Here is a 16,324-nt window from a genome sequence, read left to right on the forward strand (position 1 = left end):
CAAAGACTCTCTCCACACAAGGCATTCAGCTGCTCTCTTTATTTCACTTTTACACACAAGGGTATCCCGGTTTACAACGGTACAGTTTCTAACTGCAGCACAACACAGCGTGAAGCTTTCCAGCTATTCCCTGCCACACTGCCTGCAGTCAAGCAATCCGTTATTACACATGGGGTGACAGTCCTTCTCAAGAGGAATAGGTAAGACAATGCTCAAAGGCAGTCTGCAGGGTAGAAGGAGAAAGGGCAAAAAGGAGGATGCAAATGCTCTAACACAAACCCAGAAAATCATATCGGGACACCTTTCCACTCCCATCAAGAAGCCTCTGAATTCCAGAACAACAAGCATGAGACCAAAGTCAAGGGCCCTTTTCCAAGTTCATCTCGATTCGACCTTCAGACACAGTCCTTTGAAGCACCTCGTGGCGTTTTCATACAGTGCACCCAACGACAATGAACATGTTCTCACAGCTCTGCACGGTTACAGCCTATCCCAACACCGTTAGTGCTGCCATATTTCCAAGGCAATCCCAAGGAGACAGCCCACGCAACCCTCCCCTTATGGGCCAAAGGAAGATCTTGTTGTGCGTTTTGCTGTTCTCCCTCAGAGAACATGAGACTTCTGTATTCAAAGGGTCAACACAGCCTTCTTGCCTGCTGAGCTGCAATTGCGTGCATCGCAACGGCTGGATGTGAGCTACTCCCTGCTTCAGCGGGCAGCCTTTGTGCAGCATAGGCAGACACACAACGGCTGTCCGGACAGACATAATGACCAGGGGGCAAAACACACAGAGCCCACACAGCTCAGACAGACGCATCCCAAACCCACAGAAGAAAGAGCCCCACGCTTGCAACACATTGTAACACGGTACTCACAACTTCCTTGCTTTTCTGACAAGGAACAAGAGCTACGTGCATTTCACTGAGCATGTGATTTGTCTGCCTGACCTTGCCATCGCAACACAGCACAGAATAAAAAAAAAAAAAAAGTGAGGCAAGAACTTAGCCGGGGGCTCCTGGGACTAACCCCACTCTCAAAGCATTTCAGAAATGGCTGCAGCAGAGCTGAAAGATATTATTGCCTGAGAGAGGGAGCCTTTAGGTTTTTTCTTTCTTTCTTTCTTTCTTTCTTTCTTTCTTTCTTTGTTTGTTTGGAGGGGGAGACAACCTTTCTTCTGACTTAGAATTGGAGGGAAATCAGTGACACCAATTGCAAATGCAGATTTAGTCTGGAGGAACCATTGCCCCGTGTTGTAGCCCAGCTCCCTTCCGATCAGGAGGCATGAAGCCTCTGGCTGGGCTGACTCCATGCTAGTTAAAGGAAAGACTATTGAACTCTTCTGCAGAGAGCATGCCGGCGTTGTCTGGTGCCATGTCCTCCGTGGTGATAGGGCCACGGGGGAAATCTCGTTCGCCGTCAGTGCCCCCGCTCGTGCCACAGTGCTGTGGTGGCAGGCTGGGGAGGATGGGCTTCAGGAACTTGAACTCGCTGTTGCCCGAGCCTGTCGTGAGGTTGATCTCGTAGCAATAGGCGTGGGACAGGGTCCCCGCAGCAGCTGAATCAGCCAGGCCGCTCTGCAAGTTGCCAGCGCCGTAAACCACATGCCCACCCTTCAGCTCCTTTCTCTTGCACATCTTGCGAGCGACGAAGGCTGCCGTGGACGTGAGGAAGAGGAGCGAGACACAGACCAATGAAATGATTAAATAGGTTGTCAGGGAGCCGCTGTCATCCTCCGTGGCCAGGCTGCTGTGCGGTAGGCGCATGTCTGAGAAGTCACTGAGCAGCAGTGCGCTCAGCGCCACGGTGGCCGACAGCGGTGGCTGCCCGTTGTCTCGCACCAGGACAACGAGCTTCTGCTTCACGGTGTCTCTCTCTGTCACGGGCCTCCTCAGCCGCACCTCCCCACTCTGCGCACCCACCACAAACAGCCCGGGGTCGGTGGCCCTCAGCAGGTGGTACGAGAGCCACGAGTTCTGCCCCGAGTCGGCATCCACGGCCACCACTTTGGTGATGAGGTACCCTGCCTCAGCCGACATGGGCACCAGCTCGCTGGATGGTGGGCTGCTGTCATGCGACGGGTACAGCACCAGCGGCGCATTGTCATTCTCATCCACCACGACAAGGCGGACGGTGACGTTGGCACTAAGGCGAGGAGAGCCCGCATCGGAGGCGCTCACCAAGACTTCCATCTGCCTCACCTGCTCATAGTCCAGAGGCCGCAGCACAAACACCTGCCCGTTCTCAGAGTTCACAGAGATGCAGGAGCAGGGAGGCTGCTCTGCGGGGTGGGCTGGTGCCAGGGAATAGGTCACCTTGGCATTGGGCCCCACGTCGGCATCCGCGGCACTGACGGCTCCGACGAGCACCGTGGGGGCATTGTTCTCACGCACATGCATGGTGTACGACGTCTGGTTGAAGACAGGTGCATTGTCGTTGACATCGGAGATGTCCACCGTGAAGGTCTGGGTGGTCGTGAGAGGAGGTGACCCCGCGTCTGCTGCTGTGACAGTGAGGATGTACCGTGCCGTCTCCTCCCTGTCCAGAGTGCTCACGGTCACCAGCTCGTAGTAATTCTTATAGGCCGGCCGCAGGGAGAACGACAGCTGGTCTTCAAGGGCACAGGTGATCTTCCCGTTGGCACCGGCATCTCGGTCCCTGACAGTAAAGAGGGCGACCACCGTCCCGGGTAACGCGTTCTCGGGGAGGGGGCTGCTGAAGGAATTGACCACCAGCTCTGGTGCATTGTCATTCACATCCACCACCTCCACCAACACCTTGCAGATTGACGAGAGGCCCCCGCCATCTGTGGCCCGCACGCTGAGCTCGTGATTCTGTGCTGCCTCAAAGTCCAGAGGCTTTGTGACTTTAATTTCACCGCTGGTGGGGTCAAGTGCGAATGCCGAGTGGCTCTGGCCCACTGCTTGGCTGAACTGATAGGTGATGTCCCCGTTGATGCCCATGTCCCGATCGGTTGCCACCACGCTGAGGACCACAGAGCCCTCCGGTGCATTTTCCAAGACCTGACCAATGTACCGCTCCTCTGTGAAGACAGGAGCATTGTCATTTACATCTAGAACGACAATGTGGATTTGGGTGGTCCCACTCCTCGGCGGAGAGCCTCCGTCCATGGCGATGAGGCTGAAACCCACCTCCGCCTGCTCCTCTCTGTCTAGCGGCTTTTCCAAGACCAGTTCCACATATTTGTCTCCCTTACTCCGACTGCCAAAGGAGACACTAAAGTACTCGTTGTCGGGAGAGATGCTGTAAGCCTGGATGCTGTTGCTGCCAACATCCAGGTCCCGAGCCCCCTCCAGCGGGAAACGCGAGCCCGGGTCGCTCCTTTCCGGGATCTTAAAAGTGACTCGTTCCTCCGGGAAAACGGGCGAATGGTCGTTGACGTCCTGCACCGCCACCTCGACCCGAAAGAACTGCAGGGGGTTCGCCAGCAGGAGCTCGAAGGGGAGCGTGCAGGTAGCGGACTGCCCGCACAGCTCCTCCCGGTCCAGCCTGTCCGCCACTACGAGGCGGCCGGTGCCGCGGTCTAAGCGAAAGTGCTGCCGGCCGTCGTCCGAGGCCAGGCGGGCGCGGCGAGCCGCGAGCTGCGCCGGGGCCAGCCCCGCGTCCTCCGCCACGTTGGCTACCACGGAGCCGCTCTCCGCCTCCTCGGCTACGGAGTAGCGGAGGGGCTCGGAGCGAGCGTGCGGCAGGGAGAGGAAAGCAGAGAGACAGAGCACTTGCCTTGCGATCGCCATGTCGCGGCGGCGGACAGCCTCCGCCTCGCCGATCGCCCGCGCGGTCCTCCGCCGAAAGCGGCGCCCGGCGGCGGCGCGGCGGCGCGGCGGGGCGGCGGGCGGGCGCCCTCCCTCTCGCCGAGTGCGGCCGGCGGCCCGGAGCGCGGCCGCCGTGGCCCGGCAGCGGATTGCACGGAGCACCGCTCGCTGCCGCTCGCCGCCGCTCGCCGCCGCTGCCCGGCTCGTCTGGGCCGGGCTGCGCTCGGCCGGGCTGGGCTCGGCCGCCTCCCCGCCCGCAGCCGCTCGGCGCCGCCTTGGCCGGGAGCACCACCCTGCGGCCCGCGGCGGCACTGCGCCCGCCGCCGCCCGCTGCCCGCGCTGCCGGCTCGCCCCGGCGCACGGACCCGCGCGCACACCGCGCCGGGGCGGGAAGCGCCGGGAAGGAGCGCCGAGAGCCCTGCGGGGCCGCCGCTCGAGTCCGAGCGCACGGGCGGCGCCGGCAGCTGCCCCGCGTCCTGCCCCGCTCCCCGCTGCCCGGAGCCCGCGGGCAGGCGGGCGCGCTTGGCTGCCGGGACGCCAGTCCGCGCCCTTGGAGAAACACGGCGGCGAGACGAGCACAACCCGTTTCCCACGGCGCCGTGGGGCGGAGGCTCAGCCCGGCGGCACCGAGCCGCGCTCCCCGGTCGAGCAGCCGGGCGAGAGCCTCCGCAGGTAGCAGCCCAGCACGGCACTACGGCTCCTCGGGAATCTCAGGCTGACGACGGGGAACGCAGGCGGCTCCCGGCGAGGCTCAGGCGTGGACGCGCCTGCCGGCCGGCCACTCCGCCGGCTCAACGGCGGGAGGGGCCGTGCGGCCCGCGTTGCTTTCCCTCTCGCCAGCGGGCTGCCAGCTGCACAGCGCTTCTTCGTCCTCGCCCGCCTCAGCGCAGCTGGAGCTCTTGGGTCAGTTGCAAAGGTCACTGCCCCCACCTCACGCCTTTGCAGAGGCCAACAGCGATACTCGCAGCCGCACACAGCACCTGCAGCGCTCCGGCGCCGGGAAGCGGCCCTCCGCCTTGCCGGCTTCCCACTCCTGCTCAGCCAACAGCGCCTGCTGCAGCCCCGCGCTTGCCAGCATCCCTCAGAACGGTGCTGACGGATTCGCGGGACATGCATGCGTTCAGGAGAGGCTCTCTGACAAGTCCTGCCCACCGCATTGCTTCCTAAACGGCACCTCCGACGAGCCCCTCGGGAAAGCTCCGCAGTGTGTTCCGGCCCTCTGATACGGGAAACAGCCTCCCCCTCTCACAGGGGAAAAACCACAATAAACCATCTAGTTATCACCCGCATCAGACACCCAGACCCTCGACTTGCAGCAACCTGAGAAGCAGCAGCTTTACACCCGGAGATGCTGGCTCCTTGAGATCTCAGTAAGAGAGACACGCCGACTCTCTAAGATGTCCTTCACAACTCCCTCTGTTACAGCTCACACTACAGGAAGAGGCTGGCATAGAGAATCCTTCGTCCCTTTAGATGCGGAGAACCCTGAGCAGAGTAGCTTCACACAGAACTCCAGCCACACACAGCGTGCCACGCAGACCCCCATCATAGAATTGAAAGAGTGTCCTCACCGTTTTAGGACTTCCCTGCAAGACAGCAATTCTATTCATCATTTCTACTGTCACAGCAAAAGGCGTTCGCATGCGGACTTCTTGCTTGCAGGCAGCTGTCTCACCACCCCTGAGTGAGAGCTGAGTTTATCCTGCTGACCAGGGATTTATGCAGCACAGCACAGCAGAGCACGGCACAGGCGCGTGCCTTCCCAGATTAACGGGACTGTGGATCACTCAGTCCTCGAGCTACAGCGGTCTTCCAGTCAGCATCACTATACCAGCTTGTCCTCTGGACTTACCTTTTTATCGGGGCCTTTGCGGAAGGGACAACTGTAGTCCTCTGCATTTCCCAAGAGCGAATCCTCTCCCTGGTAGTGGTTTTCACCCACCAATTGCCCACCTCCTGGGGCTCCCCCAAATACTTCCCCAAAGGAACGTGTATCCTGTCTTTGTGCCGTCCATCCCCCAAAGCCTTTAGAATCAAAACACTTTGTGCTTGAACGCCTTACAGTTGCCATCTGCAGCTGGAGCTCTTGGGAGAGTTGGACAGGTCACTGCCCCCACCTCACGCCTTTGCAGAGGCCTTTGCACACCCAGGGCCCCTGCTAGGGTAGCCGCCAGTTTCCCCTGACCTCAATCGAACCGGGCCCTGCTGCAGCCAGAAGATCAGGGCTCACAAGACCCATACAGGCCTGCCAGCAAATCCGTGATCCCCACAGTTTTACTGAATGCTCTGTCGGCTGCGTCTCCAAAGCGAGGAAATGGACCCCTTCAACTTCACCTCAGCCAAGGGACAAAATGAGAAAAAAAAGCCTCCCGGCCTTTTGAAAACTTGGACAGAGCTTCCCCAGAAAGAACATCTCCACAAAGACTCTCTCCACACAAGGCATTCAGCTGCTCTCTTTATTTCACTTTTACACACAAGGGTATCCCGGTTTACAACGGTACAGTTTCTAACTGCAGCACAACACAGCGTGAAGCTTTCCAGCTATTCCCTGCCACACTGCCTGCAGTCAAGCAATCCGTTATTACACATGGGGTGACAGTCCTTCTCAAGAGGAATAGGTAAGACAATGCTCAAAGGCAGTCTGCAGGGTAGAAGGAGAAAGGGCAAAAAGGAGGATGCAAATGCTCTAACACAAACCCAGAAAATCATATCGGGACACCTTTCCACTCCCATCAAGAAGCCTCTGAATTCCAGAACAACAAGCATGAGACCAAAGTCAAGGGCCCTTTTCCAAGTTCATCTCGATTCGACCTTCAGACACAGTCCTTTGAAGCACCTCGTGGCGTTTTCATACAGTGCACCCAACGACAATGAACATGTTCTCACAGCTCTGCACGGTTACAGCCTATCCCAACACCGTTAGTGCTGCCATATTTCCAAGGCAATCCCAAGGAGACAGCCCACGCAACCCTCCCCTTATGGGCCAAAGGAAGATCTTGTTGTGCGTTTTGCTGTTCTCCCTCAGAGAACATGAGACTTCTGTATTCAAAGGGTCAACACAGCCTTCTTGCCTGCTGAGCTGCAATTGCGTGCATCGCAACGGCTGGATGTGAGCTACTCCCTGCTTCAGCGGGCAGCCTTTGTGCAGCATAGGCAGACACACAACGGCTGTCCGGACAGACATAATGACCAGGGGGCAAAACACACAGAGCCCACACAGCTCAGACAGACGCATCCCAAACCCACAGAAGAAAGAGCCCCACGCTTGCAACACATTGTAACACGGTACTCACAACTTCCTTGCTTTTCTGACAAGGAACAAGAGCTACGTGCATTTCACTGAGCATGTGATTTGTCTGCCTGACCTTGCCATCGCAACACAGCACAGAATAAAAAAAAAAAAAAAGTGAGGCAAGAACTTAGCCGGGGGCTCCTGGGACTAACCCCACTCTCAAAGCATTTCAGAAATGGCTGCAGCAGAGCTGAAAGATATTATTGCCTGAGAGAGGGAGCCTTTAGGTTTTTTCTTTCTTTCTTTCTTTCTTTCTTTGTTTGTTTCTTTGTTTGTTTGGAGGGGGAGACAACCTTTCTTCTGACTTAGAATTGGAGGGAAATCAGTGACACCAATTGCAAATGCAGATTTAGTCTGGAGGAACCATTGCCCCGTGTTGTAGCCCAGCTCCCTTCCGATCAGGAGGCATGAAGCCTCTGGCTGGGCTGACTCCATGCTAGTTAAAGGAAAGACTATTGAACTCTTCTGCAGAGAGCATGCCGGCGTTGTCTGGTGCCATGTCCTCCGTGGTGATAGGGCCACGGGGGAAATCTCGTTCGCCGTCAGTGCCCCCGCTCGTGCCACAGTGCTGTGGTGGCAGGCTGGGGAGGATGGGCTTCAGGAACTTGAACTCGCTGTTGCCCGAGCCTGTCGTGAGGTTGATCTCGTAGCAATAGGCGTGGGACAGGGTCCCCGCAGCAGCTGAATCAGCCAGGCCGCTCTGCAAGTTGCCAGCGCCGTAAACCACATGCCCACCCTTCAGCTCCTTTCTCTTGCACATCTTGCGAGCGACGAAGGCTGCCGTGGACGTGAGGAAGAGGAGCGAGACACAGACCAATGAAATGATTAAATAGGTTGTCAGGGAGCCGCTGTCATCCTCCGTGGCCAGGCTGCTGTGCGGTAGGCGCATGTCTGAGAAGTCACTGAGCAGCAGTGCGCTCAGCGCCACGGTGGCCGACAGCGGTGGCTGCCCGTTGTCTCGCACCAGGACAACGAGCTTCTGCTTCACGGTGTCTCTCTCTGTCACGGGCCTCCTCAGCCGCACCTCCCCACTCTGCGCACCCACCACAAACAGCCCGGGGTCGGTGGCCCTCAGCAGGTGGTACGAGAGCCACGAGTTCTGCCCCGAGTCGGCATCCACGGCCACCACTTTGGTGATGAGGTACCCTGCCTCAGCCGACATGGGCACCAGCTCGCTGGATGGTGGGCTGCTGTCGTGCGACGGGTACAGCACCAGCGGCGCATTGTCATTCTCATCCACCACGACAAGGCGGACGGTGACGTTGGCACTAAGGCGAGGAGAGCCCGCATCGGAGGCGCTCACCAAGACTTCCATCTGCCTCACCTGCTCATAGTCCAGAGGCCGCAGCACAAACACCTGCCCGTTCTCAGAGTTCACAGAGATGCAGGAGCAGGGAGGCTGCTCTGCGGGGTGGGCTGGTGCCAGGGAATAGGTCACCTTGGCATTGGGCCCCACGTCGGCATCCGCGGCACTGACGGCTCCGACGAGCACCGTGGGGGCATTGTTCTCACGCACATGCATGGTGTACGACGTCTGGTTGAAGACAGGTGCATTGTCGTTGACATCGGAGATGTCCACCGTGAAGGTCTGGGTGGTCGTGAGAGGAGGTGACCCCGCGTCTGCTGCTGTGACAGTGAGGATGTACCGTGCCGTCTCCTCCCTGTCCAGAGTGCTCACGGTCACCAGCTCGTAGTAATTCTTATAGGCCGGCCGCAGGGAGAACGACAGCTGGTCTTCAAGGGCACAGGTGATCTTCCCGTTGGCACCGGCATCTCGGTCCCTGACAGTAAAGAGGGCAACCACCGTCCCGGGTAACGCGTTCTCGGGGAGGGGGCTGCTGAAGGAATTGACCACCAGCTCTGGTGCATTGTCATTCACATCCACCACCTCCACCAACACCTTGCAGATTGACGAGAGGCCCCCGCCATCTGTGGCCCGCACGCTGAGCTCGTGATTCTGTGCTGCCTCAAAGTCCAGAGGCTTTGTGACTTTAATTTCACCGCTGGTGGGGTCAAGTGCGAATGCCGAGTGGCTCTGGCCCACTGCTTGGCTGAACTGATAGGTGATGTCCCCGTTGATTCCCACGTCCCGATCGGTTGCCACCACGCTGAGGACCACAGAGCCCTCCGGTGCATTTTCCAAGACCTGACCAACGTACAGCTCCTCTGTGAAGACAGGAGCGTTGTCATTTACATCTAGAACGACAATGTGGATTTGGGTGGTCCCACTCCTCGGCGGAGAGCCTCCGTCCACAGCGATGAGGCTGAAACCCACCTCCGCCTGCTCCTCTCTGTCTAGAGGCTTTTCCAAGACCAGTTCCACATACTTCTTCCCCTTACTCCGACTGCCAAAGGAGACACTAAAGTACTCGTTGTCGGGAGAGATGCTGTAAGCCTGGATGCTGTTGCTGCCAACATCCAGGTCCCGAGCCCCCTCCAGCGGGAAACGCGAGCCCGGGTTGCTCGTTTCCGGGATCTTAAAAGTGACTCGTTCCTCCGGGAAAACGGGCGAATGGTCGTTGACGTCCTGCACCGCCACCTCGACCCGAAAGAACTGCAGGGGGTTCGCCAGCAGGAGCTCGAAGGGGAGCGTGCAGGTAGCGGACTGCCCGCACAGCTCCTCCCGGTCCAGCCTGTCCGCCACTACGAGGCGGCCGGTGCCGCGGTCTAAGCGAAAGTGCTGCCGGCCGTCGTCCGAGGCCAGGCGGGCGCGGCGAGCCGCGAGCTGCGCCGGGGCCAGCCCCGCGTCCTCCGCCACGTTGGCTACCACGGAGCCGCTCTCCGCCTCCTCGGCTACGGAGTAGCGGAGGGGCTCGGAGCGAGCGTGCGGCAGGGAGAGGAAAGCAGAGAGACAGAGCACTTGCCTTGCGATCGCCATGTCGCGGCGGCGGACAGCCTCCGCCTCGCCGATCGCCCGCGCGGTCCTCCGCCGAAAGCGGCGCCCGGCGGCGGCGCGGCGGCGCGGCGGGGCGGCGGGCGGGCGCCCTCCCTCTCGCCGAGTGCGGCCGGCGGCCCGGAGCGCGGCCGCCGTGGCCCGGCAGCGGATTGCACGGGGCACCGCTCGCCGCCGCTCGCCGCCGCTCGCCGCCGCTGCCCGGCTCGTCTGGGCCGGGCTGCGCTCGGCCGGGCTGGGCTCGGCCGCCTCCCCGCCCGCAGCCGCTCGGCGCCGCCTTGGCCGGGAGCACCACCCTGCGGCCCGCGGCGGCACTGCGCCCGCCGCCGCCCGCTGCCCGCGCTGCCGGCTCGCCCCGGCGCACGGACCCGCGCGCACACCGCGCCGGGGCGGGAAGCGCCGGGAAGGAGCGCCGAGAGCCCTGCGGGGCCGCCGCTCGAGTCCGAGCGCACGGGCGGCGCCGGCAGCTGCCCCGCGTCCTGCCCCGCTCCCCGCTGCCCGGAGCCCGCGGGCAGGCGGGCGCGCTTGGCTGCCGGGACGCCAGTCCGCGCCCTTGGAGAAACACGGCGGCGAGACGAGCACAACCCGTTTCCCACGGCGCCGTGGGGCGGAGGCTCAGCCCGGCGGCACCGAGCCGCGCTCCCCGGTCGAGCAGCCGGGCGAGAGCCTCCGCAGGTAGCAGCCCAGCACGGCACTACGGCTCCTCGGGAATCTCAGGCTGACGACGGGGAACGCAGGCGGCTCCCGGCGAGGCTCAGGCGTGGACGCGCCTGCCGGCCGGCCACTCCGCCGGCTCAACGGCGGGAGGGGCCGTGCGGCCCGCGTTGCCTTCCCTCTCGCCAGCGGGCTGCCAGCTGCACAGCGCTTCTTCGTCCTCGCCCGCCTCAGCGCAGCTGGAGCTCTTGGGTCAGTTGCAAAGGTCACTGCCCCCACCTCACGCCTTTGCAGAGGCCAACAGCGATACTCGCAGCCGCACACAGCACCTGCAGCGCTCCGGCGCCGGGAAGCGGCCCTCCGCCTTGCCGGCTTCCCACTCCTGCTCAGCCAACAGCGCCTGCTGCAGCCCCGCGCTTGCCAGCATCCCTCAGAACGGTGCTGACGGATTCGCGGGACATGCATGCGTTCAGGAGAGGCTCTCTGACAAGTCCTGCCCACCGCATTGCTTCCTAAACGGCACCTCTGACGAGCCCCTCGGGAAAGCTCCGCAGCGTGTTCCGGCCCTCTGATACGGGAAACAGCCTCCCCCTCTCACAGGGGAAAAACCACAATAAACCATCTAGTTATCACCCGCATCAGACACCCAGACCCTCGACTTGCAGCAACCTGAGAAGCAGCAGCTTTACACCCGGAGATGCTGGCTCCTTGAGATCTCAGTAAGAGAGACACGCCGACTCTCTAAGATGTCCTTCACAACTCCCTCTGTTACAGCTCACACTACAGGAAGAGGCTGGCATAGAGAATCCTTCGTCCCTTTAGATGCGGAGAACCCTGAGCAGAGTAGCTTCACACAGAACTCCAGCCACACACAGCGTGCCACGCAGACCCCCATCATAGAATTGAAAGAGTGTCCTCACTGTTTTAGGACTTCCCTGCAAGACAGCAATTCTATTCATCATTTCTACTGTCACAGTAAAAGACGTTCGCATGCGGACTTCTTGCTTGCAGGCAGCTGTCTCATCACCCCTGAGTGAGAGCTGAGTTTGTCCTGCTGACCAGGGATTTATGCAGCACAGCACAGCAGAGCACGGCACAGGCGCGTGCCTTCCCAGATTAACGGGACTGTGGATCACTCAGTCCTCGAGCTACAGCGGTCTTCCAGTCAGCATCACTATACCAGCTTGTCCTCTGGACTTACCTTTTTATCGGGGCCTTTGCGGAAGGGACAACTGTAGTCCTCTGCATTTCCCAAGAGCGAATCCTCTCCCTGGTAGTGGTTTTCACCCACCAATTGCCCACCTCCTGGGGCTCCCCCAAATACTTCCCCAAAGGAACATGTATCCTGTCTTTGTGCCGTCCATCCCCCAAAGCCTTTAGAATCAAAACACTTTGTGCTTGAACGCCTTACAGTTGCCATCTGCAGCTGGAGCTCTTGGGAGAGTTGGACAGGTCACTGCCCCCACCTCACGCCTTTGCAGAGGCCTTTGCACACCCAGGGCCCCTGCTAGGGTAGCCGCCAGTTTCCCCTGACCTCGATCGAACCGGGCCCTGCTGCAGCCAGAAGATCAGGGCTCACAAGACCCATACAGGCCTGCCAGCAAATCCGTGATCCCCACAGTTTTACTGAATGCTCTGTCGGCTGCGTCTCCAAAGCGAGGAAATGGACCCCTTCAACTTCACCTCAGCCAAGGGACAAAATGAGAAAAAAAAGCCTCCCGGCCTTTTGAAAACTTGGACAGAGCTTCCCCAGAAAGAACATCTCCACAAAGACTCTCTCCACACAAGGCATTCAGCTGCTCTCTTTATTTCACTTTTACACACAAGGGTATCCCGGTTTACAACGGTACAGTTTCTAACTGCAGCACAACACAGCGTGAAGCTTTCCAGCTATTCCCTGCCACACTGCCTGCAGTCAAGCAATCCGTTATTACACATGGGGTGACAGTCCTTCTCAAGAGGAATAGGTAAGACAATGCTCAAAGGCAGTCTGCAGGGTAGAAGGAGAAAGGGCAAAAAGGAGGATGCAAATGCTCTAACACAAACCCAGAAAATCATATCGGGACACCTTTCCACTCCCATCAAGAAGCCTCTGAATTCCGGAACAACAAGCATGAGACCAAAGTCAAGGGCCCTTTTCCAAGTTCATCTCGATTCGACCTTCAGACACAGTCCTTTGAAGCACCTCGTGGCGTTTTCATACAGTGCACCCAACGACAATGAACATGTTCTCACAGCTCTGCACGGTTACAGCCTATCCCAACACCGTTAGTGCTGCCATATTTCCAAGGCAATCCCAAGGAGACAGCCCACGCAACCCTCCCCTTATGGGCCAAAGGAAGATCTTGTTGTGCGTTTTGCTGCTCTCCCTCAGAGAACATGAGACTTCTGTATTCAAAGGGTCAACACAGCCTTCTTGCCTGCTGAGCTGCAATTGCGTGCATCGCAACGGCTGGATGTGAGCTACTCCCTGCTTCAGCGGGCAGCCTTTGTGCAGCATAGGCAGACACACAACGGCTGTCCGGACAGACATAATGACCGGGGGCAAAACACACAGAGCCCACACAGCTCAGACAGACACATCCCAAACCCACAGAAGAAAGAGCCCCACGCTTGCAACACATTGTAACACGGTACTCACAACTTCCTTGCTTTTCTGACAAGGAACAAGAGCTACGTGCATTTCACTGAGCATGTGATTTGTCTGCCTGACCTTGCCATCGCAACACAGCACAGAATAAAAAAAAAAAAAAAGTGAGGCAAGAACTTAGCCGGGGGCTCCTGGGACTAACCCCACTCTCAAAGCATTTCAGAAATGGCTGCAGCAGAGCTGAAAGATATTATTGCCTGAGAGAGGGAGCCTTTAGGTTTTTTCTTTGTTTGTTTGTTTGGTTGTTTGTTTGTTTGGAGGGGGAGACAACCTTTCTTCTGACTTAGAATTGGAGGGAAATCAGTGACACCAATTGCAAATGCAGATTTAGTCTGGAGGAACCATTGCCCCGTGTTGTAGCCCAGCTCCCTTCCGATCAGGAGGCATGAAGCCTCTGGCTGGGCTGACTCCATGCTAGTTAAAGGAAAGACTATTGAACTCTTCTGCAGAGAGCATGCCGGCGTTGTCTGGTGCCATGTCCTCCGTGGTGATAGGGCCACGGGGGAAATCTCGTTCGCCGTCAGTGCCCCCGCTCGTGCCACAGTGCTGTGGTGGCAGGCTGGGGAGGATGGGCTTCAGGAACTTGAACTCGCTGTTGCCCGAGCCTGTCGTGAGGTTGATCTCGTAGCAATAGGCGTGGGACAGGGTCCCCGCAGCAGCTGAATCAGCCAGGCCGCTCTGCAAGTTGCCAGCGCCGTAAACCACATGCCCACCCTTCAGCTCCTTTCTCTTGCACATCTTGCGAGCGACGAAGGCTGCCGTGGACGTGAGGAAGAGGAGCGAGACACAGACCAATGAAATGATTAAATAGGTTGTCAGGGAGCCGCTGTCATCCTCCGTGGCCAGGCTGCTGTGCGGTAGGCGCATGTCTGAGAAGTCACTGAGCAGCAGTGCGCTCAGTGCCACGGTGGCCGACAGCGGTGGCTGCCCGTTGTCTCGCACCAGGACAACGAGCTTCTGCTTCACGGTGTCTCTCTCTGTCACGGGCCTCCTCAGCCGCACCTCCCCACTCTGCGCACCCACCACAAACAGCCCGGGGTCGGTGGCCCTCAGCAGGTGGTACGAGAGCCACGAGTTCTGCCCCGAGTCGGCATCCACGGCCACCACTTTGGTGATGAGGTACCCTGCCTCAGCTGACATGGGCACCAGCTCGCTGGATGGTGGGCTGCTGTCGTGCGACGGGTACAGCACCAGCGGCGCATTGTCATTCTCATCCACCACGACAAGGCGGACGGTGACGTTGGCACTAAGGCGAGGAGAGCCCGCATCGGAGGCGCTCACCAAGACTTCCATCTGCCTCACCTGCTCATAGTCCAGAGGCCGCAGCACAAACACCTGCCCGTTCTCAGAGTTCACAGAGATGCAGGAGCAGGGAGGCTGCTCTGCGGGGTGGGCTGGTGCCAGGGAATAGGTCACCTTGGCATTGGGCCCCACGTCGGCATCCGCGGCACTGACGGCTCCGACGAGCACCGTGGGGGCATTGTTCTCACGCACATGCATGGTGTACGACGTCTGGTTGAAGACAGGTGCATTGTCGTTGACATCGGAGATGTCCACCGTGAAGGTCTGGGTGGTCGTGAGAGGAGGTGACCCCGCGTCTGCTGCTGTGACAGTGAGGATGTACCGTGCCGTCTCCTCCCTGTCCAGAGTGCTCACGGTCACCAGCTCGTAGTAATTCTTATAGGCCGGCCGCAGGGAGAACGACAGCTGGTCTTCAAGGGCACAGGTGATCTTCCCGTTGGCACCGGCATCTCGGTCCCTGACAGTAAAGAGGGCAACCACCGTCCCGGGTAACGCGTTCTCGGGGAGGGGGCTGCTGAAGGAATTGACCACCAGCTCTGGTGCATTGTCATTCACATCCACCACCTCCACCAACACCTTGCAGATTGACGAGAGGCCCCCGCCATCTGTGGCCCGCACGCTGAGCTCGTGATTCTGTGCTGCCTCAAAGTCCAGAGGCTTTGTGACTTTAATTTCACCGCTGGTGGGGTCAAGTGCGAATGCCGAGTGGCTCTGGCTCACTGCTTGGCTGAACTGATAGGTGATGTCCCCGTTGATTCCCACGTCCCGATCGGTTGCCACCACGCTGAGGACCACAGAGCCCTCCGGTGCATTTTCCAAGACCTGACCAACATACAGCTCCTCTGTGAAGACAGGAGCGTTGTCATTTACATCTAGAACGACAATGTGGATTTGGGTGGTCCCACTCCTCGGCGGAGAGCCTCCGTCCACAGCGATGAGGCTGAAACCCACCTCCGCCTGCTCCTCTCTGTCTAGAGGCTTTTCCAAGACCAGTTCCACATACTTCTTCCCCTTACTCCGACTGCCAAAGGAGACACTAAAGTACTCGTTGTCGGGAGAGATGCTGTAAGCCTGGATGCTGTTGCTGCCAACATCCAGGTCCCGAGCCCCCTCCAGCGGGAAACGCGAGCCCGGGTCGCTCCTTTCCGGGATCTTAAAAGTGACTCGTTCCTCCGGGAAAACGGGCGAATGGTCGTTGACGTCCTGCACCGCCACCTCGACCCGAAAGAACTGCAGGGGGTTCGCCAGCAGGAGCTCGAAGGGGAGCGTGCAGGTAGCGGACTGCCCGCACAGCTCCTCCCGGTCCAGCCTGTCCGCCACTACGAGGCGGCCGGTGCCGCGGTCTAAGCGAAAGTGCTGCCGGCCGTCGTCCGAGGCCAGGCGGGCGCGGCGAGCCGCGAGCTGCGCCGGGGCCAGCCCCGCGTCCTCCGCCACGTTGGCTACCACGGAGCCGCTCTCCGCCTCCTCGGCTACGGAGTAGCGGAGGGGCTCGGAGCGAGCGTGCGGCAGGGAGAGGAAAGCAGAGAGACAGAGCACTTGCCTTGCGATCGCCATGTCGCGGCGGCGGACAGCCTCCGCCTCGCCGATCGCCCGCGCGGTCCTCCGCCGAAAGCGGCGCCCGGCGGCGGCGCGGCGGCGCGGCGGGGCGGCGGGCGGGCGCCCTCCCTCTCGCCGAGTGCGGCCGGCGGCCCGGAGCGCGGCCGCCGTGGCCCGGCAGCGGATTGCACGGAGCACCGCTCGCCGCCGCTCGCCGCCGCTCGCCG

The 16,324-nt window shown here is 59.8% G+C and overlaps 3 protein-coding genes across 3 annotated transcripts; all 3 read right to left on the reverse strand.

Annotated features, from left to right (window-relative positions):
- Nucleotides 1–1,304: 1,304 nt before the first annotated feature.
- LOC309596064 (protocadherin beta-15-like) lies at nt 1,305–3,767 on the reverse strand. Its single transcript, XM_082323810.1, has one exon. The coding sequence runs from the start codon at nt 3,750–3,752 to the stop codon at nt 1,311–1,313; it is 2,442 nt and encodes an 813-aa protein (XP_082179936.1). The 5' UTR covers nt 3,753–3,767; the 3' UTR covers nt 1,305–1,310.
- Nucleotides 3,768–7,492: 3,725 nt separating this feature from the next.
- On the reverse strand, nt 7,493–9,955 carry LOC309596061 (protocadherin beta-15-like). Its single transcript, XM_082323807.1, has one exon. It carries the CDS (start codon nt 9,938–9,940, stop codon nt 7,499–7,501), a length of 2,442 nt encoding a protein of 813 aa, XP_082179933.1. The 5' UTR covers nt 9,941–9,955; the 3' UTR covers nt 7,493–7,498.
- Nucleotides 9,956–13,625: 3,670 nt separating this feature from the next.
- Nucleotides 13,626–16,130, reverse strand: LOC309596071 (protocadherin beta-15-like). Its single transcript, XM_082323817.1, has one exon. The coding sequence runs from the start codon at nt 16,113–16,115 to the stop codon at nt 13,674–13,676; it is 2,442 nt and encodes an 813-aa protein (XP_082179943.1). The 5' UTR covers nt 16,116–16,130; the 3' UTR covers nt 13,626–13,673.
- Between the last annotated feature and the right edge of the window lie 194 nt (nt 16,131–16,324).

This window comes from Platalea leucorodia (genome assembly GCF_965183815.1).
Source record: "Platalea leucorodia genome assembly, chromosome: 11".
In the NCBI taxonomy this organism is placed as follows: Eukaryota; Metazoa; Chordata; class Aves; order Pelecaniformes; family Threskiornithidae; genus Platalea; species Platalea leucorodia.